The sequence below is a fragment of the Pongo abelii genome, chromosome 3 (genome assembly GCF_028885655.2).
Source record: "Pongo abelii isolate AG06213 chromosome 3, NHGRI_mPonAbe1-v2.0_pri, whole genome shotgun sequence".
Taxonomy (NCBI): domain Eukaryota; kingdom Metazoa; phylum Chordata; class Mammalia; order Primates; family Hominidae; genus Pongo; species Pongo abelii.
The window spans coordinates 188,125,420-188,152,469 of NC_071988.2; the positions used below are offsets into that span (position 1 = coordinate 188,125,420).

At 34.4% G+C, this 27,050-nt stretch overlaps 1 protein-coding gene across 3 annotated transcripts in view; it reads left to right on the forward strand.

Annotated features, from left to right (window-relative positions):
• Positions 1–27,050, forward strand: part of TLL1 (tolloid like 1) — a 236,193-nt gene that overhangs the window by 191,917 nt on the left and 17,226 nt on the right. For all 3 annotated transcript variants that reach the window (XM_024246040.3, XM_054554674.1, XM_063723716.1), the window contains 3 exons: positions 5,047–5,227; positions 14,354–14,479; positions 17,381–17,508. In XM_024246040.3, coding sequence (XP_024101808.2) covers positions 5,047–5,227; positions 14,354–14,479; positions 17,381–17,508 — 435 coding nt within the window. The remainder of the gene's footprint in view (positions 1–5,046; positions 5,228–14,353; positions 14,480–17,380; positions 17,509–27,050) is intronic.

A 27,050-nucleotide genomic window follows, 5' to 3' on the forward strand; every position in this document is an offset into this window, starting at 1 on the left:
TTTTTTAACGTCAGTAAAAGATGTATTTAAAGCTATCCTTTTTTATACAGAATATAGCTTACTCTACTAAAGGTACAGTTTCTGTCAGGTGACTACATTTAAACAAGTGAAATCATTTATTTGAAAGTTCCTTTGTGCGAGTGCACACACACACACATCAAATTCAAATGGAATGTCAAGCCTGAAATGGGAACATTTAGAAAAATGTCCTTTGTGTGATTGGTCAACACTGGTTTAATTCCAGAGGAAAGGTTATAAACGTTTGTTTTGTTTAATCTTCTGTACGTTCTCTTCTGTTTCTAACTTCCTTTGCATCCTTTTCTCCCAACAATGTTTTTAATGTTTATTAAATGAACATGATTTTTATCCATCCATAAAATAAAATTAACCCACAAAAAATATTTTGTCTTTGATGTATATCAGTTGGACACTTTTGTCTCTGATGTATATCAGAGAACAGAAATGTAATGGATCTATGCCATTGAAGCAGTAATTGTTGATAATATGTGTGGGTTTTATACCATAGTTTTGCTTTTGTGTCTGTTTTGCTTCTTCCTTTTTTACTGCCTACTTTTCCTCCTTTCCTTTTTTTCTTTCTTTTTTTTTTTTTTTTTTTTTTGAGACAGAGTCTCGCTCTGTTGCCCAGGCTGGAGTGCAGTGGTGCTATCTTGACTCACTGCAACCTCCGCCTCCTGGGTTCAAACAATTCTTCCTGCCTCAGCCTCCCAAGTAGCTGGGATTACAGGCATGTGCCACCACACCCAGCTAATTTTTGTATTTAGTAGAGATGGGGTTTCACCATGTTGGCCAGGCTAATCTCGAACTCTTGATTTCAAGTGATCCGCCTGCCTCAGCCTCCAGAAGTGCTGGGATTACAGGCATGAGCCACCATGCCTGGCCTCTTTCCTTTTAATTACTTTTTCTCCTCTTAATTCTGCTTGTAGTAACCAAGGAATTTTTAGCTTTTTACTAGTGGCTTTTAGGTAAAAAAGAGGTAGCTGACTTCTGTGTTCTCTTAAAGAAAATTAAAGTTTGAAATGTGATGAACTTTTGCTGTGCAGAAGTTCTTTAGTTTAATTAGATCCCATTTGTCAATTTTGGCTTTTGTTGCCATTGCTTTTGGTGTTTTATTCATGAAGTCCTTGCCCATGCCTATGTCCTGAATGGTATTGCCTAGGTTTTCTTCTAGGGTTTTTGTGGTTTTAGGTCTAACATTTAAGTCTTTACTCCATCTTGAATTAATTTTTGTATAAGTTGTAAGGAAGGGACCCAGTTTCAGCTTTCTACATATGGCTAGCCAGTTTTCCCAGCACCATTGATTAAATAGGGAATCCTTTCCCCATTTCTTGTTTTTGTCAGGTTTGTCAAAGATCAGATGGTTGTAGATGTGCTATTATTTCTGAGGACTCTGTTCTGTTCCATTGATCTATATCTCTGTTTTGGTACCAGTACCATGCTGTTTTAGTTACTGTAGCCTTGTAGTATAGTTTGAAGTCAGGTAGCATGATGCCTCCAGCTTTGTTCTTTTGGCTTAGGATTGTCGTGGCAATGTGGGTTCTTTTTTGGTTCCATATGAACTTTAAAGTAGTTTTTTCCAATTCTGTGAAGAAAGTAATTGGTAGCTTGATGGGGATGGCATTGAATCTATAAATTACCTTGGGCAGTATGGCCATTTTCACAATATTGATTCTTCCTATCCATGAGCATGGAATGTTCTTCCATTCGTTTGTGTCTTCTTTTATTTCGTTGATCAGTGGTTTTAGTTCTCCTTGAAGAGGTCCTTCACATCCCTCGTAAGTTGTATTCCAAGGTATTTTATTCTCTTTGAAGCAATTGTGAATGGGAGTTCACTCACAATTTGGCTCTCTGTTTGTCTGCTATTGGTGTATCTAAATGCTTGTGATTTTTTGCACATTGATTTTGTATTCTGAGACTTTGCTGAAGTTGGTTTTCAGCTTATGGAGATTTTGGGCAGAGATGATGGACTTTTATAAATATACAATCATGTCATCTGCAAACAGGGACAATTTGACTTCCTCTTTTCCTAATTGAATACCCTTTATTTCTTTCTCCTGCCTGATTGCCCTGGCCAGAACTTCCAACACTATGTTGAATAGGAGTGGTGAGAGAGGGCATCCCTGTCTTGTGCCAGTTTTCAAAGGGAATGCTTCCAGATTTTGCCCATTCAGTATGATATTGGCTGTGGGTTTGTCATAAATAGCTCTTATTATTTTGAGATACATTCCATCAATACCTAGTTTATTGAGAGTTTTTAGCACGAAGAGCTGTTGAATTTTGTCGAAGGCCTTTTCTGCATCTATCGAGATAATCATGTGGTTTTTGTCTTTGGTTCTGTTTATATGCTGGATTACATTTATTGATTTGCTACCATCAGAGTGAACAGGCAACCTACACAATGGGAGAAAATTTTTACAATCTACTCGTGTGACAAATGGCTAATATCCAGAATCTACAAAGAACTTAAACAAATTTACAAGAAAAAATCAAACAACCCCATCAAAAAGTGGGTGAAGGATATGAACAGACACTTCTCAAAAGAAGACATTTATGCAGCCAACAGACACATGAAAAAGTGCTCATCATCACTGGCCATCAGAGAAATGCAAATCAAAACCACAATGAGATGCCATCTCACACCAGTTAGAATGGCGATCATTAAAAAGTCAAGAAACAACAGGTGCTGGAGAGGATGTGGAGAAATAGGAACACTTTTACACTGTTGGTGGGACTGTAAACTAGTTCAACCATTGTGGAAGACAGTGTGATGATTCCTCAAGGATCTAGAACTAGAAATACCATTTGACCCAGCCATCCCATTACTGGGTATATAACCAAAGGATTATAAATCATGCTGCTTTAAAGACACGTGCACACATATGTTTATTGTGGCACTATTCACAATAGCAAAGACTTGGAACCAACCCAAATGTCCATCAATGATAGACTGGATTAAGAAACTGTGGCGCATATACACCATGGAATACTATGCAGCCATAAAAAAGGATGAGTTCATGTCATTTGTAGGGACATGGATGAAGCTGGAAACCATCATTCTGAGCAAACTATCGCAAGGACAGAAAACCAAACAACGCATGCTCTCATGCTCTCATTCAAAGATGGGAATTGAACAATGAGAACACTTGGATACAGGGTGTGGAACATCCTGCCACACACTGGGACCTGTCATAGGGTGGGGGGAGGGGGAAGGGATAGCATTAGGAGATATACCTAATGTAAATGACGAGTTAATAGGTGCAGCACACCAACATGGCACATGTATACATATGTAACAAACCTGCACATTGTGCACATGTACCCTAGAACTTAAAGTATAATAATTAAAAAAAAAAAAAGAAATGTGATGAACTTACATATTTCAAGGAATTGTAGAATCTTGGAACTCAATGGGCCATTTGAGCTTCTTTTTAACATTATGTGTAAGTTTTATAATGAGAAAGACTGCAATTTATCATTTTAACATACTTTACATGAAATATAATTTTCTTTTAATAAGTAAAGAAAATTATTTTATACTGTTTTTAGAGAGGTTTTTCTTTTTGAGCTACACCTTTTGAAAATGGGAATTTCCCTCCAATTCTGCGATTTGGTATGAACTTAGTGTTGAATGACATCTACTCCCATAGTTTTCCCTTAAGCTATTACTGTGTTGGGTGTGACGTTTTGATTTATTAATTGATAGATATTTGTAATAAGTCTAGAGGTCTGCATTCAGGAGAAAGCAGGGGAGATGGTTTTATATAACTGAGGTGTTGTGTTCTGAAAGCATTATTCTCATAGTCAGGGTCACCATTCATAGAAGGGCTCTTTACAAACTATGTTAACATGTTCTTGTGTTCTTTAATTTACAATCATGTTACTCTGTAGAAAGCTGTTACAGAATTCTCTGTATTTTCATAGTTTGATATCTTAGCTATTTAAAATAAAAGGACTGAGCAAAAACTTGACTTACAGAATAATGGGTTAGGCTTAAAACATCATTATTTTATTCATTATATTGATATTCCAAAGGAAAGTCAATGACAACATCTTTAGCCTTGGAAACAGTCTTTTATACTATATTGGAACTCTCCAAACAAAAATTGCAATTGTAACAAAGTAAGTAGAAAAGTTATTTCATTTTCCCTAGCAGCATTTTGCTTATTTATCACCTATTTAATAGCACAAGAACCAGTAATTTGAGTTGACATATTTCAAAGCACAGATCGTGCCCCAGGGTTCAATCATATGCATTGTTAAACCTTGCTAATTACATATTTATGTAATAAGGTCATTCATGCAAGATTTGTTCTTGAACATGTGCCCTGTTGGAACTTTGGAAAAGTATATTCTGGAAACATCTGTTAGTGGCCATAAAATTGCTTAAAAATACCTGGCATTCATTTAGCTTCTTCCATTTTAGTGTTGTTAGTATATTATATATAAATCAGAATGAGGCTACCTTATTTTAATATAAATTCTTACCTCCTTTGCACTGAAGAGAATTCCTGTGTGTTTGCAGTCCTGCAGCAATCCTACAGAGTAACTTCACAGCGCTCAGCAACAAAAAGAAATTAAGTAATATCAGTCCTTTTAGTAAGTTTAAAAAGCAAATAATTTTTTATTATACATCAAGTATCCATCTTTCTCTTTTAAAGTTACTAATGGTGCTGTTCTCTTTAGAATGTGGTGTTTCTGGGAGACAGCACTGGACTAAGCCCAACTCCTTGTTGTTAATCACCGCAGTGCCATGTATGACAAGCATCATTTTGGACAAGCTATATAAAAATCTCTGAACTTCAGTTTTCTCATCTCTACAATGGAAAGAGCTATTTCTATTGCTAGTAGTTGTGTGCTGGGATTGCAGGCATGAGCCACTGTGTCTGGCCTGATTTTTTTCCTTACCTGTTAGTTCTAGTTTGACTACCATAAGAGTAAAATGGGAAAAACAAGATATGTTTTTTTAAGGTAAATGTCAATTATCTTATACTCACAAATCCGGCAACTGATAACCACATTTTTTTCTAGGTTTGCAAATATGATTATGTGGAGATCTGGAGCGGTCTTTCCTCTGAGTCTAAATTGCATGGCAAATTCTGTGGCGCTGAAGTGCCTGAAGTGATCACATCCCAGTTCAACAATATGAGAATTGAATTCAAATCTGACAATACTGTATCCAAGAAGGGCTTCAAAGCACATTTTTTCTCAGGTATAAGTATTCACATGTTGTATGTGTATATTACAGATTTTCAGTGTGGATTGGATTAAATTATATGTGATCTATTTTTCGTAGTTTTCTGTAAATGCAACTTGAAGTTAAGAAGGCCTTACCATTTGACATAGGTTTAGTAATATTTTACTTAAAAGTAGGATATTAAATAATAGGGGCCCTGATGAAATGTTGCCTCCAAACAATTAGATCTTATATAAAATTTAGTCAAATATTATAAAGTCTGGTACAAACAACACAAAAATAATTATAGCAATATTTTTATACAGTGACTTTACTCTTTACAGGTGGATGGGAATAATGATACAAGACCTCCCAAAAGGGGCAGATTTTTCAAAATAATTTTTCTTTGTGTTTGGAAAATGTAGTCTCATTTTAGCAACACTTTTATATCTTTTTATTTAGCAGTATGTTGTTTCTTATTTTAATATATTTTCATTATTATTAAGTTAATATTAAAATTGTGCTTAGCCTCATCGTTACAGAAATGTTTGCAGTAAGAAACCTAGGAACATGGAAATTATAATTTTACTAAATATAATATATTGTCAGCTGTATTTAATGGTTTGCACTTTTGTGTTTGGAATTTAACATTTAGTTTAAGCAGCTCGAAGTAAAATTTCCTTCTTAAAGAGCTGAAATTTTATAAAACTCCCCAGATTGTATGGAAATATATTAAAAAACCAAGAAATTTCTTTCTCAATCTCAGAATCATGCTTTATAAAAACATTATTTTGAAACTTCCCAAGTAGATAAAATTATAATAAACCTTAGTATAGCAATCTATTCTGTCTTTGCAACTAGCAAGCAATTTAGAGCAACTGAATTCCAATTATGTTTTAATATTAGGTAATTTGGATTGAGTTAATTCAAAGGCCATTTATTCTGGTCCTCATGTGTTTAAAATTAATGAGATTTACAATGTCCAGGGTTTGTTTGGGGTTTTCACTGTAATTGAAGTTAATGGTTCACAAGCTCCATTGAGTTCCAAGTCATACAGAAAAGAGCCTCCAGAATACAATGGACCTCGGCTCCCGTGTTCTCATTCCCTTCTTTTTCCCAGATTAAATGACCTTTTACAAATGCTTCTCAGGTATTCATTTAAGATTTGTGTTAGTCAAAGTATAGTTTTAATATTTTAATGAAAATAAGACTTTTTAAGACTTCACTATTTTATAAATATTATGTGTTTTATGAAGTTTAAATGATCCAGTGGTTAGGTAGAGACAAAGTTACTTATCTTAAAGCTATCTAAATATTTATTTTAAAAATTGAAATTATGAAGTAAATGAATTTTGTCATAATAATTAAAGTTACTAGTGAGTACTGTGTTCACTATTTGGGTGATGAGTTCAATAGAAGCCCCAAACCCCAACATTATACAATATACCCATGTAACAAACCTGCACACGTACCACATGAATCTAAAATGATTTTAAAAAGAAAGTGTTCAGGATCCTTTCTATGTTACTTTAGTCATATATTTAATTTTAAATTTTTTTAAGAAAAGAAACATGCTACAAAGTATGATTAAATTTAGTTACCCAGAAAATTTAAAATTCCCTTTCTGATATTTTTGGTCAGAAAAAATTTTCCAAATTATAAAAACAGATTATTCTTGTCCTTAGAAACAGTACTGTTGAAATATAAGATATGCTTCCTTAATTCTTTGAAATACAGCTCTGAAGGCTTGTGCAGAAGATTCTGTTCTCCACCACATGAGCATGTATGGTCTTTATTCTTTATCTCTGTGGAACTGTGCTTTGTAAAATTAACTGAGCACCTTGGCAGTACTTGAGCCAATAACAGATAATTTGGTATAAATCATGTTCACTGACGCATACTGAAAACATGGATGATTTCAGAAAATCATCCATGTTTTAAGTATTTATCAGTGCACTTAAAAAAATATATATATATAAATCAATTAACATGACAATAGTTTTCAAAGAGTCTAGCCTAGATTGTTTGATGGAGTATAAGTAGTTAACTAAACTGAACAATAAAGTTCATGAAGAAATTAAACACCAAAGTTTCATTTTATATTGTTATATTCATATATTTATATGACAGATGAGGCAGCTGAGGAGTTAAGTAAGCTGCTCAGTGTCACAGAGCATTTAAACCTAGTATCTCTTGGTCCAAAGACCGTTCTCTTAACCGTAAGAACTGATCATGACCTTGGCAAATGGCATTAGTTCTTTTCCTTATGACCTGGGAAACAACAGCAGATATAATTTTCACTTCTTTATTAGATTATTGTTTTGTAAAGTCCAAGACAATTATTATTAAGTATAAATTTTCAGGGTTCACTTTGTGAATCATTGAAAAGTCTTGGCTGTTTGTCAGATTGATATTTAAAATACCGTAGTTCTGGATGAGTGATTAGATCTATTTCACATTTAATTTCCTGGGAGTTTCTGTTAGCGGGAAAGATGTTTGCCCACGAAAAGCGAAGGTTAAAAACGTGTTTGTAATAAATTGCTGTTGTATTATCAAGAGATGGCAGAAAATAAGAATTTAGGTGAATAAATATCTTCATTATGATGATCTTATGAAGTCATAATTTACAAAAGATTATCCATTTTAATTGATGTCTGTTCACATTGCAAATATTAGATTTCTAACAATGCTTTCAGTGTGATAATATATAATCATATGTCAAAAGCCAAGTAATTCACTGTAACTACATTATTATAAAGTAGGTATGTCAACTATAAAGATATTATACTTCACAAACAAAATTGAAGTTTTCTTAAATGCTAAAACTCACTATTGGGGCTTTGATAAAGTTTGTTACTGGATTTATTGTCACAAATTCTATAGAAAGAAATTTAGCATCGAAATCAAGAGTCATTAAAATGACTATTCTATTTGCCCCAGAAATCCCATCCATGGGACTTTTTCATCAAGAAATATCTCAAAATCCAGAAGAAGAATTTCAAAATAATATGATAGTGACAGAAATTTGGAGCTACCTAATAATTGCGACAACAGGAAAATCGTAAATAAGTTATGGCAAATGCACTTTGTGGACTCTTCTGTGCTACAAAGATGGTTCAGCGATTTCACGGTGTAAAATGTTGTACGTGGTAAAATGTCAATGGAAATCTAGGCATAAAACAGTGCATGCAGTGTCTATACAGCTAAGCATACAGATTGGAACAAACCTGAAAGTTGCCATATAAAAATACCAAGAATGCTTGGTTAGGGTGGAAAGACGATGCATTATGGTTTTCTCCATTTTCTTCTCAGTTTTCTTTTCATTTAAATATAAAAATAAATATAAAAGAAAAAAAACTCCTATTATGTTTCCACCTATTACTGTTAGCCAAATATTTTTAGTTTGCAAACACTGCCTTATAGACACCTATTTCTTCATTAGTTAATAAATATTAATACAAGTGTAATTAATTGAGTTAGATTCCCAAAAATTTTATTACAGGCAATCTAATAAAGATGTTAATATATTATATACATTAATCAAGAGATATTTTATAGACACACAGTCTTAAATGGTTATGTTTTTAGCCAGTATTCTAAAAATTTCAGTAGTTGTGGCTTTATGAAACCTTAACACAGAATATATAGCATGTTCAGCTATTTGTTCCACATTCTTTTTCCAGGAACTTCTAAGAATTTTCAAGGAACTCAATAATAGTAAAAAATAATATTTGGTAATAAGTGATTCTATAGTATTTGGAAAAGAAATCTATTAAAAATAAAACTCTAGCTTTCTTTCAGTTAAGTGATACATCAGGAAAAAGACAAATATATTTAAGTTTTAACATACAATGAAATAATATATTTATAGTATTATTTTCAACATAACATTGTCTAATAAAATAATTGCATAAGAGATTTTAGCTATCCTTGCACGTAGCCTCAGATTTTTAAAACAAACACTTTTTAGATTTAAGAAATAACATTGAAGGGATGTCTCTAAGAACTTTTTAGAGGAATAATTCACATCAGTTCCATGCTCATAAAATTAAGAAACTCTCATCTATCAATTCTGACTAAATATCATAAATGAATCATAAAAATGCCATAGCTTAAAAATTAAGAAGTCATTGGATTTTATAGCAAAATAATTTATAAGCTGCTCTATAAAAATCAGTGTAATATGCTACACTTATTCCAGGGTATATTTAAAGAGTAATACAATGAAGTAATATTAAAGCAAATAAAGAAATTAGGAAGCCAACATAAGACCATTTGGACATTATGTAGTATTATGTGTGTATTCATTTATTTTCAGGTAATTGAGAATATAGTGCCATAGACATTTTCTAGAGGATGTATAGTCCAACAATAGATCGGTGTTATTTTGTTCGACTAAATGAGATTTGTTGCTAGATTAACAATAATAATTTCGTTTATATGGTAGTAAAACCAAATTTAATTTTATATGATATATTTGAGCACAAGTCTGCAAGTCTGCATAGGTATACATGATGCAATTTACTTAATTTTAAGTGAGGAAGCAAAGCTAAGAGTATTCCGCTCAGAAGAGTTTCTTTTCTTTAAATGAGTTAAGCATAACAGGAATATTAGTTGGACTTTATACCTGAAAAAAATAGCACATTTGGGAACTTGACATATTTTAAAATTTTAATTATAGCATTTATTATTTGGGAATAATATAACAATGACTTCAGGCAATGAGAGTTGAGCACAGGCATTCTGCCTTTTATAGGCAACCCTGTATTAATGAAAAGATTCAGTTATGACTGCTATTCTGATAACAGAAAATATGAAGAATAATAGCAGTCTCCCTTGGGGAAAAATCTATTAGGAATGTGATCTAACTATTGCTGATAAGCCTAGGGACTTGCTCAAGGACAGAAATGGACTAAAACTCGTTTTCCGACTCCCAGTTCATTTCTGTCTGTAACAAACGGAGGAGTCACTTAAAATAATGTGTGCGTTGCAATCTGTCTAGCTCTAAATTCAAGTGATTTCAATTGACATGCTCCTCATCTTATCTTTCTTTCACTGTGTCTCGATATTTGTAAGTGTCCTTCTTGTTCACTTTTTCTCTCATGGAATGGTTGTTGATATTTGCAAATGAAATTCGACATGATATTACTCTAACAAAACTTTAAAGTGATTAATTACACACAGTAACACAACTACAACTTTCTTGTATGATTTTGAATCCTGCTTCCAAGTTTTCATCATTATTGAAATTTAAATATTTGCATGTTTATGGAAAGAGAAAATTGTCTCTGTTGTAGCTCTCGTAGTGTTTATTGGTGCTTTTTTGTAGGTGATTATTTACTGGATAGTTTTATGTTGGGCCTGTGTGTGCTGTGCATGTGTCCATTTATTTCAGATCTTGAACATTTAATTTGAGAATACCTGCTCTTGTATGTTTCTGTTCTGTTGCATGGACCATTGACTTCTTTTTCCTACAGATAAGGAAGCTTTCTGCAAAGAGAAAATTTTTATTTTTGAATCTTGCAAGAACTTGATACAGGTTGCAACTTCAGTTCCATCCAGTATGTATCATTCATAGACTGATGACCTCTGATAGTCTCAGAGGTTCGCTGCAGGCCTCTGATGGAAGAATACCCTCTTCCTTTTTCCTAATGATGGGCCTTTTCTTTATCTTACATGAAGGAATGGAAAGCAGACATGTCCATTCCAAAGAAGGGGGCTAATTTCCTTCTGCAGAAAATAAATGCTTTTATTTCTCCTCGATAAAACATTTATTTCTAGCACTAAGGAAAACACTTTTTTCTTTATTTTGTGTCTAGTGTATGAAAATGCCAGAAAATTTCAAATAAATTATTGATAGAAATCTCAATTATTGAACGTGTTATGCAGACATTATGACAAATGTTTAAATGTCTCTCCTTCTCCCTTTTCTCTTTCCTTGGATTTGTATTCTTCAAAACAGAGTTTTTGTCCTAAGAGCAGAAATGGAAAGTGAAAACAGAAGTTAATTATGTTTGCTAATAGCTTTTTCCCAAGTTTGATGACCTTTCGTAAATAAGAAATCTATAATGTATTTGCAGAATTGATCTTTTATGAAGTTGCCATTTCTCACCAACATAAGAAATCCGAAATTGTATTCACTTTAATTAGAATAGTCTGTTAACTCCCTTTCAAACAAGTGGTTTTAAAACAACCACACCATATTTACTACTCTGCAGACAAATTAAAATTTTTTCAAAATATAGTGCAAAATACCAAAATTTTTTTAGTCTGCATGATGTCAAACATCTGGATAATTTTAAGTATTCCAATGATTTCCTGAAATTTTCTCTTTTCATATGACTATTTGACACATGGAGGCACAGTTTTACATGCTACATTTCAGGATATAATAACTTTCTTCTGCTGCCTTTAGATGCTATTTTGATTAGTTCAGTTTTGAATCTTAGCTTAAATTTAGACTAACTCATAAGTATATTCTAGCCGCCTAACAGATAACTTTTCATTTTCATGCACTCTTGATTAAATTATGCTATATCAGATGTGCGAATGAAGGCAGGAAACTCTGATAAATTGGGAAAGTAAAAAATGACAGATACTTAGAGAATAATGACTATATAAATAATAATAATAACTCTTCTTCGCTTTCTTATACCTGTTCTCTTTCTTTTCCTTCCTCTTCTTTCTTTTCTTCTTCCTCTTGCTCCTCCTCCTCCTCTGCTTTCTCGTCTTCCAAAAATTATTCTGAAATCGTTATTATTATTATTTTTAGCACAACAAGAGTATTAATGGTTGGCTACAAAATCATTGAAATATAATTGCTTTCATTTTTAATTTTATCTCTCTTTAGTTACTATTACTATAGGTCAGTTTATTTTTTAACAAATCTTGAAATTAATTATACTCAGAAATATGAGCAAAGGACTTAACCTTTCCACTAGAATGAAGTTTGGATATTAGGCATATTTTATGTTTTGGAATTATTTTTATTATAAAATGACTGGATTTAAACACAGCAATAATGCATGTGTTGTTGAATAACACTCGTGTTCACATTTGTATTTTAACATTTTTGTATCTTTCTTGCATGGCAATCCAAATAGGTACCAATAAAAGGGTGATTCAGGCCATCTCTGCCTCCACACTGTTCATCTCTGAGCAGTTCATCTGTTTATCAGTCAATTGCAAATGTGAACTAATTTTCTCTAAGTTGCTTTGCATACAGTTGTTAGGTTTCCAAGCTACTCTCAAAAGCCTGGTTGACCCAGGGTACAACTAAAGTTCACTCTATCAGGTCTATATTAAGTATACCAAACCATCATTATATAAACATTTTCAAAGGAAATATGTGTCTATTTCAGAATAATTCTGCCACCAGCATTTTCTTAATTGGTTCTTCCATTTAGCAGAGATAAATTCTACATTCACTCATAAGGAAGCATTTTTCTGAAGTTTCGTAAGGTAAAGAGCCTCTAGAAAGTCAGAGTGAAAAACAAATTCAAGCAATTTACTGCTTAACTGTCTGCATTAGAAAATGCAGGCAGCTGATGCCACGGTGATAGGAAGTATGGTTTACTATCCACCCATTCTGTAGAAGTCATTTATAATTCATAAACTATAATTCTCACTGTCGATACAGCTAATGGAATAAGAGTTCAAAATTATGGTAAATTTCTCTAAAATTAATTTTACAAATCTAATTTTCTATTAACTCCTGGTTTTTTCAACATTTCGGTGTTTGATGCTCTTTCACAGAATAATTTTCTTTATTCTGCTTTCATTTTGTTTTGCTTTTGGCTTATTCTCCATAGTAAGTGTTGAAAGAATAATGGAAGTGTCAAGGATAGGTGGAGAACACATAAATCACAAATACACTAATTATGATATATTCTTTAAAAACTGAGATTGCCTGTATGTATTTAAAATATTCAGATATTGCCAATGCATTCATATCACCTGTAAGCGCGTGTGTCGTATAATCCATCTTCAAATGTAACAAAATAGATGCACCTTTAAAAATTACTATCAGATTCTTTGATGAAAATATCTTCCCTAAACCTTTTTCCGTGGAATGAATATTGAATTGATAAAAAAGCAAAAATAGTATAATTTCTATGCCACCAAGATCTTGCTAGTGCTCACTAGCAAAATCAGCTGAGAGGGTACAATTTGAATTCAGCCTAACTCCTCATATGACTGTAACACGTCCTTTTCATTCTCTATGTGTGGGAGTGATGAAAGTCTGAGTGACGTGCCATCATGAATGTGTGTCAGGAGCAATCTGCCAGTTTTGACGTTAATGGACAGGCCAGCTATGGAACGACAGCTGAGTGACATAGAGTGATGGTTGATGTCTCCCCGAATTGACTGCCTGTTAATCTAGTTTGGCCTTTTTCCCTGTAGTGAATTTGTTGGCTGTTTCTTGGGGCTCATATTTCCTAGTCTAATCTTTACCTTACTTCTAGCACACTAAAAGCCCTTTTAGGGGATGACTTATTAATAAACTTGTCTACCAGAGTAGATTTGTTTAAAATATATAAATTTCATTTCTTCTTTAGAGTAGTTTATGCCTTTTTTCTGCTTGGAATGCTATGAAATGTCCAAATTCATTAACGCTAAGCATAACTGCAGAGTTAATGGGGAAAAAAATCAACTACAGTAATTATACTGAGTGATTTTTTTAAGTGATTACATACAAATCTTGGAACCTTGTTTAGCCTCTGTCTGTATACCATGGTTAATATATTGAAGGATATCCCTCTACTTAAATGCTATTTCTTGCCCCTATTCAAACTATGCACAATTTTAAATTTATTTTTTAAATTGGCAATAAATGTTTAGGGTTAATTTGAAAAAAGATCTATTGATTCCCTCTTTCTCCTACCTAAAACTTCTACTCCAGCATAGGAATAAAAGAGGATTACAAGTTATTATCATAGCACTAATAGTCTTGGAAACTTGATTCATGGTACAAGGCTTCAAGCTAAACAAGGAAAGGGTAAAACTAAGAGATCATACATTTTTGTTTCTTTTATGTTGGGAACAGGAGAAACCATGACTTAGTTTACCCCTTCGCAGTGTTAACCACAACTAAATGACTCCCTTTGATATCGTTTGTTTTTAAAGTTACTTACTAAACTATGGGATTGATCTCTTTGCTAGACAAAGATGAATGCTCTAAGGATAATGGTGGATGTCAGCACGAATGTGTCAACACAATGGGGAGCTACATGTGTCAATGCCGTAATGGATTTGTGCTGCATGAAAATAAACATGATTGCAAGGAAGGTATGGAAAGGAATACACTTTTTTTGACAACATGTAGAATTTCATGTGGTTTGGGTAAAGCACTGCTTCCAAGTAGAGTTAATCATTTCAATGAGTGATATCATGGTGGGCTAGCCAAATGTCAAAAAACAAAATCCTGTGTAATGTTCAAAGATCCAAGGCAAGTGACTGGATCTGTACTTCGCACATAGGTGGCATTAGAGTAGCTTTGTATAGCAGACATAGTAGCTGCTAGGATACCATCTGGTAGCCAGAAAAGCACCAAGTTCTCCCCAGGTCTTTGTGGAACAGACCTTATAACACTATGCATATTTAAACTTAACTTCTGCTAAATGTTTTGCATTTGATGTAATATTCCTCCCAAAAATATCTTGTGTATCTTGTGCATGTGCTACATAAGTGATGTCCCTTTAAATACCAGGAGCATCAAACTCAAATGCCTACCAAAGGGAAGACATTTGAAAATGGTAGACACTGTGTCATTTAAAGTTTTAAGTCATGGTTTTGGTCCAGAAAAGCTTAATAGTAGCACAGTCATACCCTACCAGATTTTGTCCCCAAGGCCTTACAAAATTCCAAAACTTTAAAGCAGTAATCCTAATCCCCTTAGCCACTATGAACTGGATGAGAACAATAAATAGTTATTCAGCTCTTATTTCTTCCTTTGACAGTCTGTTCCCGAATTTTCTACTTAAATTGGATTTATGCATGTTTTGACAGGAGAACTACTAAGGCAAATTTTATAACTTTAGTCACCATATGTACATTGGAAGGTACCTGACTCTAACCACAGTTAGATAAGAATGTTTTGTGTAAACATTGGAATAATAGAGAATATCCTGAGTTGACCCTTGTTCCATGTAGCTCCTTTGAAATATGGTTACATGTCAGGGATTTTCTTTTTTTCATTGAGCTAATTACATTGTGCAGAATCATATACAAACAGGAATTTTTCTTTCTGTACTTTCATGTATAAGCATAATATCGGTAACTTGGTAAGATATGATATGCTATTAAATCAGTAGGTTAGGAAATAGGCCCAGGTTTTTGTGGGTGTTGGGGTTTTCGTTTTTGTTCTTGTTTTGAAACAGGGTCTGCCTCTCTCACCGAGGCTGGAATGCAGTGGGGTGATCTCAGCTGATTGCAGCCTCGGACCTCCCAGGCTTAAGCAATTCTCCCACCTCAGCCTACCAAGTAGCTGGGGCTACAGGTGCACACCACCACGCCTGGCTAATTTTTTGTATTTTTTGTAGAGACGGGTTTTCGCCATGTTGCCCAGGCTGCTCTTGAACTCCTGAGCTCAAGCAATCCACCTGCCATGGCCTCCCAAAGTGCTGGGATTGCAGGCATGATCCACTGCACTTGGCCCAGGTTTTTATTTTTTGTTTTGCAGACATTGAAGGTCATTCAGAGAAAAAAACAAGACAGCTTTTATAGATTATACATGTAGCCTGTGGATCACAGGTAGCAAATTTGTCTGTTCATTACATAAATGATATAGGAAACTTCATAATAGATAAAACAACATCCAGACGCACCTTCATAAACTTGTCCTATTGCCAGGAAAGGGGTTGGATCATCTTTTACCTTCACTATGGTACATGCTCCTTGTACAGTTCAGCAACAAGCCTCTCAACCTAGTCTCAGTGTCATTGCCACATCCTGCAGAGTTCACATTTCACATTGTGAGGCAGAGACAGGGACAATGGAATTTAGAAAACCCTTGTCATGACTGGATCCAAACTTTTAAGGCTATGTCTTGCTACCATAATCATAGATTATTAGACAGAAACTGAATTTTACCTTCCACTTTATTGTAATCTTCTGTTGCAAATACAAATCTCCCTATGGAAACCTAGCACAATTAAGGTGAAGGTCTAGTATTAATGATTGCAGCAGTGGGGGCAGCAGAAACTACAGCAGGTGCACTAACTAATGTTGGGCATGTTACCCTTGCTGTGTGGCCCCGAAGGGTGCCACACCAACAGGTGTGTTGTCCATTGAATAAAGTATTTCACCAAATATATTGCTCCGGAAATTTTAGAAAGTTATTTGTATTTTAGAATGGGATACACAATATATAACAATCCCAGTCTAAACAAGGATGTATATTATAGAGCTTCCTAAATTATATAGAAAGAGCACAGCTTGAGGATATTAAATGTTTTTGAAATTTAACATTAACCATGTGGAATGATCTTGTCTAAAATGAGGTTATTTTAATTGTAAAAAAAAAAAAAAACCTTAAATAATTATACTGATTGAATGAGGTATCCTTTGAAATTAGTTCAGAAGCATCTCCAGGGCTAGTAGCTGTTCATTTATCTTTCCCCTTAGTGCTTCCATTTGCTATGATAAAATCAGGGCTAATTTATTTTAGAAGCTAAAATTATGATGTAGGTATTCAAGTGTATATTTAACTAAGGGAGAGAGAAAATGTAAATACATGATTCATAAGGTGCCTTAATGATGTTAATTAGCTGTAAATGATGTTTCTTTTAATAGGAAAAAAATTAAAAATGGCATAGTCCAATGATGTTTGTTTGTGACATTGGATTAAATACACCCAGTGCTGATATTCTCGACTGTCAATATAAGTTGCACTGTTAAAATCTGAGCTACAGACCCATCAGTTTAAAATAAAAGTTCATTTTCTTTTAGGCATTTATCTGATTTATGGTAAATACTTAATTTCATGTGAGGCAGACAACAAACATTGCCTGATTATGCTCAGCAACATATTTTCCAGAGCAGATGAATATGATAACCGACACGGGAGTGAAAATTAGCTGGTATTCAGGAAAATCTTTCAACAGGGCAGTGGGTAAATAGGCTGCTTGCTTTCTGCCTCAAACCTGAGCTGGATTGCCACACTGTCTGATATTATGGTTATTGGTGCAGCTGAGTGTGAACAGAAGATCCACAGTCCAACTGGCCTCATCACCAGTCCCAACTGGCCAGACAAGTACCCAAGCAGGAAAGAATGCACTTGGGAAATCAGCGCCACTCCCGGCCACCGAATCAAATTAGTAAGTGAGCACATCCTTTTTCTTTCCATTAAGCTGACTGCCCTTCTCTTTCACTACAAGCACTTGAAAATAAAATGGAGGTTTATCTAATTGAATCGAATCATAGGCAGCTGGAAAAGATTTTTTGTCTCATGCTTTCCTACTTGCACTAAAATCCTTGACTTCCTAGATCAAGGTGACTGCCACATTGTTCTCCTCTAGGGTTTCTCATTCTGGATGTTTTAAAAGGCATTACCAAAGTTGTTGCAAAACAGTAATCTTTACTTCCTAATGTATTACTGGTAATTATATTTCCAAATTTGGAAAATAAATGAAGGAACAAAAAAATTGGAATTTGCCAGAAAGCAATAGAATAATAATTCACTTAAACCCAGCATAACATATTCTACTGGTTACACCAATTCCGTATACATACGTATTTTTCATAATAGAATCAATTTTGTCTTGTGGTTTACAGAATATTATTTTTGCATGATGTATTGCCCTCTGTACAAAGATACTGATTTCCTTAGATTTTGCCCACATTTTATTCGGCCTGAGTAATTCAAATATGAGTATAATGTCTCATCTCTCCTGCATTCTTTGCATTTTGCATTCTGGCCTGGTCATAAATAATAACCTGATAATAAATGTTAAATTTCATTATAGGCCACAGAGTGTTTAAACAGTATAATCTAAAGAAATAAAATTATAGAAGTGTAGAAATGTTAACAATTTCCGGCAATATGTTGTTTTTAGAAGCAGAAGGCAGTGCCAACTAACAAGGCTCAGGAAAGAGCCTAGCAGGCACTATAACAAAAATTGTCTGAGGAGTGAGGCTACCAATCCAAGGTAGCTCACTAGATCAGTCCAATCATAAGCTTAATTTTTAAATTTCTTGTTTTGACTCTTCCCTTCAGTGAGTATTATTGGCCAATAAAAAGGCCTTATTTATATACGACATTATAATAAAATCAGAGACAGTCGCCAAGAAATTCATATTCTTAGTATGGAGGTCCTTCCAATCTCCATAGTTGTAAGTGACTTCCCAGACAGAGATATCGATTCATTTCAGCCACACTGTTGAAGGATACTAAATGCTGAAATGACAGCACTAGAGAAACTCAACTGCTTTCCAGTCCTGTCCAAGGTCCTGATTGAGAGGATGATTCCCTGAACCTCATGGTAACTTCCTGAGCCTTATGGGCTGAAATATAGAGGCTGCATTCTTTTAAGGCGTTCATTTTCTTAAGAGAGTTGGAAAAATTGATTTTCATGAAGACATTTCTTTGTCTCAATCCACATTTTTTTTGGGTATCACGTTCCTTCTTTCTGAAGAAATTATTTTTATATTTTGTATAAAGTATGTGCATTAGCACTTTTGAAAGCTGTTTTCATTGCATATAGAATTCTAGGACGACAGTTTTCTTTCTCCGTCTTGAATGATTCCATTTTTTTTCTGGTTTACATAGTTTTCCATACTTCTTTCGTAAATCTTATCTTTATTTCTGTGTAAGTCATGATTCTTTTTTCTATGGCTGCCTTCAAAATTTTCTTTTTATCAGCAATTTGAATATAATGTATGCAGGTGTATGTGTTTATGTGTGTGTATATTTCTGTGTAGTAATTTTTTGGTATTTTTCCTTCTCAGAATTCTCTGAATTTCTTACATCTGTATTGTGGGGTCTGTCATTAATTTTTGAAAATTCTCAATTGTTATTTCTTCATATAATTCTTCTGTGCCATTGTCTCTCTTCTGGGATTCAAATTACTTATGGGCTAGATTGTTTGCTGTTATTCCTCAACTCTTGGATATTCAGTTCATTTTTTTGCCCTTTTTTCTGAGTTTAAGTTTCAGTAATTTCTATTGACCTATCTTCAAATTCAGTAATTATTTCTTCAGCTGTCTTGAATCTACTGATGAATTTGTCAAAAGCATTCTTTATCTCTATTACCATGTTCTTTATTTCTAGCATTTACATTTCACTTATTATAGTTTCCATTTGTGTTAGTCTGTTTGGGCTGCCATAACAGATTATCACAGACTTATGGCTTAAATTACAGAAATTTATTTTCTCATAGTTCTGGAGGCTAGAAGTCCAAGATTAACTTGGACTTAACAAAGGTTAGTGTCTGGTGAGGCCTCTCTTTCTGGCTTGTATATGGCCTCCACCTCACTGTATCCTCACATGGCATTTTCTCTGGGTATTCATAGAGAGAGACAGAGCTCCAGTGTCTCTTACTCTTCCTATAAGAATACCAGCCCTATAGGATTGGGGCTGCATCCCTATGTTTCATTTAACCTTAATTACCTCCCTAAACATATCACATTGGGGGTTAGAACTTCAACATTAATTTTAGAAAAACAAAATTCAATCCATAACACCATTTATCTGCTGAAATCTCCCATCTGTTCTTGCATATTCTCTACATCTTCACTAGAACCTTTAACTTATCAATGTTAAATTCGTAGTTCCTTTAAATTCCATTTGATATAAACATTGGGGCCATGTGCTCGAGTCTGTTCTGTTGATTGTCTCTTAGCAGTGTTGTTTTTATTTTTCTTGCCTTTTTGTGTCTCTTTTTTTATTAAAATAAGACATTATATTTGCAATAATAGAGACTTTATGTCTGGAAATGGATGCATCTCTTGTGTTAGGTTATTAGTGTATTTATGTGTATGAAGGAGGGTGTTAGGTGGATCTAATCAGGAATTAAGTCAAGATTGGGTTTTCTTGTTCTATTATTATCTTCATTGCACCACTGGCTTCAGATTCCTTTTTCTTAGGGTGGAGGCTGGGATTTAAGAGGTGTTTTCTCAATGCTTCTATTTTAGCCTTACCTTCTCTGTTCATCCCCAGTGCAAATATTGTTCCTCTCCACCCATTTTTATCTTTATCAGTGGTAGATGGCAGTTGCTTGTTACTTGGTACTTGCTAGTCTGGTGGTGAAGGCAAGGGGTTCTTTATTATTTCAGTACAGACTCCACCTTAGGCAGGCCCTGCATGTTCAGGTCTTGGTGTTGAGCTTTCTCAGTGATCCTATTTCTTCTCTTCATGGCAGTGAAACTCTGTCTATATATCTTATGAGTCTTCCATGGGAGAGAGTTTCTTTTCAGTCTCCTAGGGGTAGAAGATCTCTAATATTACAGGCATTTGATCCTGAATCCAGGACTTCCCCTAGGGGTAGTAGGTTTTGTTTTTGGTTTTATTTTGTCTGTTTTGTTTTGACATTTCCTCTGCCTCCAGTGGGTCTGTACCTTTGTCGTAGGGGTGGCAGAGTTTTCTGCTTCTCCTTCAGAGGCTTACAGCTGTGTTTTCTGAAGAACGATTACAATGAGGCTTCAGACTTTTCTCATGGCAGTGACCATTTCCCTTTCTCAAGCCTGAAACACCAAGGAAGGCACTCATGCACCTCCTGCTTTTTCCACAAATGTTCTTGTGAGCAGGAGATGGAGGTCCATGGGAAAGGATCTGTGAGTGTGTGCAAGCTCCCCTTGTATCTGCAGTTTCCGTTAGTTCTATCCTTTTCCCCTCATCCACACATGACCTTCACCAACCCATCACCAATTTTATCAGAATGCTTTTCATCTGGCTGTATGATACCAACATCTCTTCCTCTTGTAGTCTGCCACTATCATATCTTTCCTTGGAAGGACCTGACATTCAGTAGACTTCAGACTACTGTGATTTCCATACATTGATGTGTTCAAAGTTGTTATTTTTTTTTTTTACACTCTACATCATGGCTTTTTCTTGTTGTCAGGGTAGAAGCAAAACTAGTTCCAGCTTTCTATATCTAAGGGGAAGTAGAACTCCTGATATACCCCGATTTTAAAAATAGCAATACTCAATCCATTCTCAATTATATATCTTTCAGCTTGAAACATCCCATCTAACTCTAGGGCAATCTGTTCCTTCACACATTGCAGGATTTATTTTTCTTGCCAATATTCGACTTGAGAATTAGGACATAAAGCATGTCTGTTCAACAATGGTCATACCTGCTGGTATCCTAGGAAGGTAATATTCAGAAGCAAAATGAGAGCTTTAACACAGTATTAAACTTTATTTTAGGAACTGGAATTTGTGTTTTTTGTGGAAGTAATTACAGTGTAAGCCAGGTTTTTCAAATGCTAGCATGTGTCAGAATTACCTGGAAGGCTTGTGAAAACACACATCGCTGCCACACCAGAACTTCTGATTCAGAGCATAATATTGACTCCCACCATCCTATCCCATGGATCATGTTCATATAAAACCTGACTCTCAATATCATCCTAAGAGCCAGGGTTGGTAGAAAGTGTGTCACAAAGGATTAGCCACCACTCCAAGTAACATTTTTGTTCTATATTTTTTAACTCTTGCCATTTTGACATTATAATTGCTTGTGTTTCCCCGATTGACTTTCTGCATGTAATGTAACTGTTATCTAGTGTTATCTGCTTTAAAACTGAAATCACTATTATTACAGATATCAGCCAATAGTCATTTAGTGAACAATACTTTATAATAACAGTTCAAACCATTCAATCATCTACCCATGTACTTTGACATTTATAATACAGGAAATTTCATCAAGATGTTACAATGTGTAAAATAAAAGCATTTTGCCTGATTTCTTCAGGATCTTTCATTTTCTTTTTGTTTTGTTTTGTTTTGTTTTGTTTTGTTTTGTTTTGTTTGAGATGGAGTCTCGCTCTGTCACCCAGGCTGGAGAGCAGTGGCGCAATCTCAGCTCACCGCAACCTCCGACTCCCAGGTTCAAGCAATTCTCCTGCCTCAGCCTCCCGAGCAGCTGGAATTACAGGCGCCTGCCACCACGCCTGGCTAATTTTTGTATTTTTGTAGAGTCGGGATTTTGCTATGTTGGCCAGGCTGGTCTCGAACTCCTGACCTCAGGTGATCTGCTGGCCTCAACCTCCCAAAGTGCTGGGATTACAGGAGTGAGCCACCGTGCCCTGCTAGATGGAAGAACTTAAACCAAAACTGTAATTTAGAAAATGGGTTCAATGAAACTTGAAAAATTATGAAATATTTTAATCTTCTTAGGTCAAGAACTCCTGATAGATACTTGGTTACCAACTGGCTTCATTATGGGCAAGGGCAGTGATGAAAGGCAAATAAAACACTTGGGTACCTATGTATACAGTGGAGCTTTCTTCACAGTTCATGGATTGATACTTCTTTTTCTTTAAGCAGGGTGGGAAAATAAAAAAGAAAGAATTTTTTTTCTTTTTTTAATTTATGTTTTCTAATTGACAGATAAAATTGCATGTATTTACCATGTACAATATGATATGTTGAAGTATATGTACATTGTTTAATGACTAAATTTAGCTAATTAATATATGTATTATTCATGTTTTGATCATATTTGTGGGGAAAAAACACTTAACATCCACTATCTTAGCATTTTTAAGAGTATAATATATTATTAACTATAAGTCACCATGTTGTATGATAGTTCTATTGAATTTATCCCTTCCATCTAACTGAAATTTTGTATTTTTTGACTAACATCTACTCAACCCTTTCCTATCTCGACCACCCTAGCCTTTGGTCAACACCATTCAACTCTCTGCTTCTTTAAGTTTGATCATTTTAGATTCCACATATAAGTGTGACCATGTAGTATTTGTCTTTCTGTGCCTGGCTTATTTCACTTAACATAATGTCCTGCGGGTTCACCCATGTTGTTACAAATGACAAGATTTCCTTCATTTTGTGGCTGAATAGTACTCCACTGTGTATATATATCACATTTTGTAATCCATTCATCCACTGATGGACACTTAGGTTCATTCCATATCTTGGCTATTGTGAATAGTGCTGCAATGAACATGGGAGAAACAGACATTCCTTCAACATCCTGATTTTATTTCTTTTTGGTATAAACCCAGTAGTGAAATTGCTGGACCATAGGGTAATTCTATTTTTAACTTTTCGAGGAGCCTCCGTACTTTTTTGAATGGCTGTACTAATTTACATTCCCAACAACAGTATGCAAGGATTCCCTTTTCTCCACATCCTCACCAACACTTGTTTTCTTTTGTGTTTATGGTAATAGTCACTCTAGCAGGTGTGGAGTGATACCTCATTTTGGTTTTGATTTGCATTTTCTGGATGGTTAGTGATGTTGAGCATTTTTTCAAATACCTGTTGGTTATATGTGTCTTTTCTTTTGAGAAATGTCTATTCAAGTCCTTTGCCCATAAATAGGTTTATTCATTTCCTTGTTATTGAGTTGTTTGAGTTCCTTTTATATTTTGGATATTAGCCTGGTATCAGATGTATGGTTCGTAAATATTTTCTCCCATTCTGTAGGTTGTCTCTCCACTCTGTTGATTGCTCCCTTTCCTGTACAGAAGCTTTTTAGTTTGATGTAATCTCATTTGTCTATTTTTGCTTTCATTGTCTGTGTTTTTGGGATGAAATCCAAAAAGTCATTGCTCAGACCAATATCATGGAACTTTTCTCTATGTTTTCCTCTAGTAGTTTCATAGTTCTGAATCTTATATTTACGTCTTTAATTCATTTAGAATTGATTTTTCAATATGGCATGACATATGGGTCTAATGTTATTCTTTTGCATGTGGATATCCAGTTTTCCCAACACCATTAGAGGAGACTGTCCTTTCCCTATTGTGTGTTCTTGGCATCTTTGTCAAAAATCAGTTGGCTGTAAATGTGTGGATTTATTTCTGGACTCACTATTCTGTTTTATCAGTTGATGTGTCTGTTTTTATACCAGTATCATGCTGTTTCGGTTACAATAGCTTTGTAGTATATTTTGAGATCAGGTATTAGGATGATTCTAACTTTGGTTTTTTTGTTCTTCGGTTTTTGTTTTGTTCAAGATTGCTTTGGCTATGCAGTCTTTTTATGGTTCCATACACATTTTAGTGTTTTTTTTCTATTTCTGTGAAAAAATGTTATTTGTGTTTTCTTTCATCAATGTTTTGTAGTTTTCAGTGTAGAGATTTCCACTTACTGGGTTAAATTTATTTCAAAGTATTTTAATTTTTGGAGCTGTTGTAAATGGTATTGTTTTCTTGATTTCTTTTTCAGATAGTTTATTACTAGTAAATAAGAATGCTACTGATTTTTGCCTATTGATTTTATATCTTGCAACTTTACTGAATTTATTTATTACTTTCTAATAGGTTTCTGGTGGAGTCTTCAGAGTTTTCTCTGCATAAGATTGTGTCATCTGCAAACAGGGATAATTTAACTTTTTTTTTTTTTTTCAATTTGGATGCCTTTTCTTTCTATGGCCTAATTGCTCTGTCTAGGACCTCCGGTACTATACTGAATAGAAGTGGTGAGAGTGGGCATCCTTGTCTTATTTCAGATCTTAGAGGAAAAGATTTCAGCTTTTCTCAGTTGATTATGATGTTAGCTGTGAGTATGTCATACATAGTCTTTATTGTGTTGTTGCACATTCTTTATATGCCTAATTTGTTGAGAGTTTTTTTTTCTCATGAAAGGACGTTGAATTTGCCAAATGCTTTTTTCTATTAATATGATCAGATGATTTTTGTCCTTCATTCTGTTAATGTTGTGCATCACATTTATAGATCTGCGTATGTTGAACCATCCTTGCATCCTTGGGATGAATCCCACTTTATCATAGTGAATGATCTTTTCAATGTTCTGTTGAATTCGATTTGCTAGTATTTTGTTGAAGGCTTTTCATCTATGTTCATTAGTGATACTGGTCTTCAGGTTTTTTGTTGCTGTTGTTGCCTAATTGTCTGGTTTTGGTATAAGGATAGCACAAGATTTCTACATGTTCTCTATTCAATTTAGAAGCAAGGAAAATAAAATTGTCACTGAAGACAATTTTATGAGACAATTTTTTAAAATCATAGTTTATGAATTTTGAAAGCCTACTGTACTTTCTAATCCAAATTGTCCTCTAACTTGATATATGGTTTCGCTGAGTGACATGTAGGTAGTGGCTGATAGGTATAAACAAGCCTTCTTTCACTGTGTCTGAGATAACAATTATTTTGGTTAATTTGGGTTATAAGACTATAATCTCAAAAAGATATTTAGATGATCTAGCAGTTATAGATAATAGGAATTACAATAAAATTCCTATGTGCCCTTTGTGAGATAGGAGCATTTGCGTGCATGGTATTCATTCACCATATGTATATTCAGTTTACAGTATGATTATCTAAATCTAATATATATTACTGTACATTAATATGAGAACTGAACTATCAGGGTCAGTTTATTATAGATGTATATCGAGACTTAGGCATTATAATGCAGTTATTACCTTTTATGGACTGTTCTAGTTATCTACTGCTGCATAGCAAATTAGCCCAAAACCTCATGGCTTAAAATGAGCACTGTTATATCCCATAGTATGAGGGAGTGGCATCAGTATTTAAGTAGTACTTTGCTGGTAACTTTTCTGTTGCATGTGACATTGATTGATTCACCTGGGAGCATATGTAAAGGGTCAAGGTGGTTTCAATTGTATGTCTGTCATCTTGATGTGGAGGGCTAAAAGGCTGACTCAGCTGGGACAACCATAGCACCTACACATGACCGTTGCAACGTGGTGGTCTCAAAGGAACCAGACTCTTTTCTGTCAGTCCTGGATCCCCAAAGTGTCCCAAGAGGCCATGGAAGCCTCAGAAGCCCTTGAATGTTACTTCGGAACATTCTGTTGGTAAAGCAAATCACTAAGGCTGGCCAGGATTCAAGGGGAGGAGAATTAGACTAGAAACACACAACCTTGCCTTCCCAATTTAGACTACTGACCTCCACAGCTGTAGAAGAATAAATTTGTGTTGTTTTAAGGCATTAAATGTTTGGCAATCTGCTACAGCCAAGACACACAAAAAACACATTTGCTTTGTTTTTATTATGTGTGTGTGTGTTTATTTAATCATGAGGTACTGACTGCATGATTATAGCTTTAAAATACAAAGAAATTGCAGTCCAAAATGCTTGGGGAAAAAAGTCTTGCTAGAAAAGGGACAAAGTTATAAATGTGTAAGAACAAGTATCTGTTATCCCTGTTTTTATCCTGTCTTGGTTCTGAAAGACTCTGATCATTAAATTTGAGGGTACCTTTTTATATTTTGAATTAATGTTCATTCAAAACACAATACAAACAAACAAAGTTCTAGGCATCTGAGCATACTGCAATAAGCTAAAGTGCTTATATCATTTTTAGTTGATTTATCATATCCTTGAGTTTTGCTATATAACATACAAGTTATAGCTTTATATATGGGACATTTAAAAAACAAAAACATCTACAACTGTTAAATAATTATCCATCATAAATCCATAAGAAATATATTTGATCACAGTTATAGAGGACTCATGGAGAAGAAAGGTTCTTTTGAATCAGGAGACTGAGGTTTGTACTCCATGATGCCATTTTTTTCCAGTGGCTTCTAATCCTTCAAATATTTTGTGGGAAACCAAATGCCAGCTTTTACCAAGAACAGGAAAAGGTGAAAGATGGCTGGGACTAGGGACCTCTAAAGCTTATCTTACAGTTGCTCAAATTGCATCAGTCTCTTTAATTCTTTT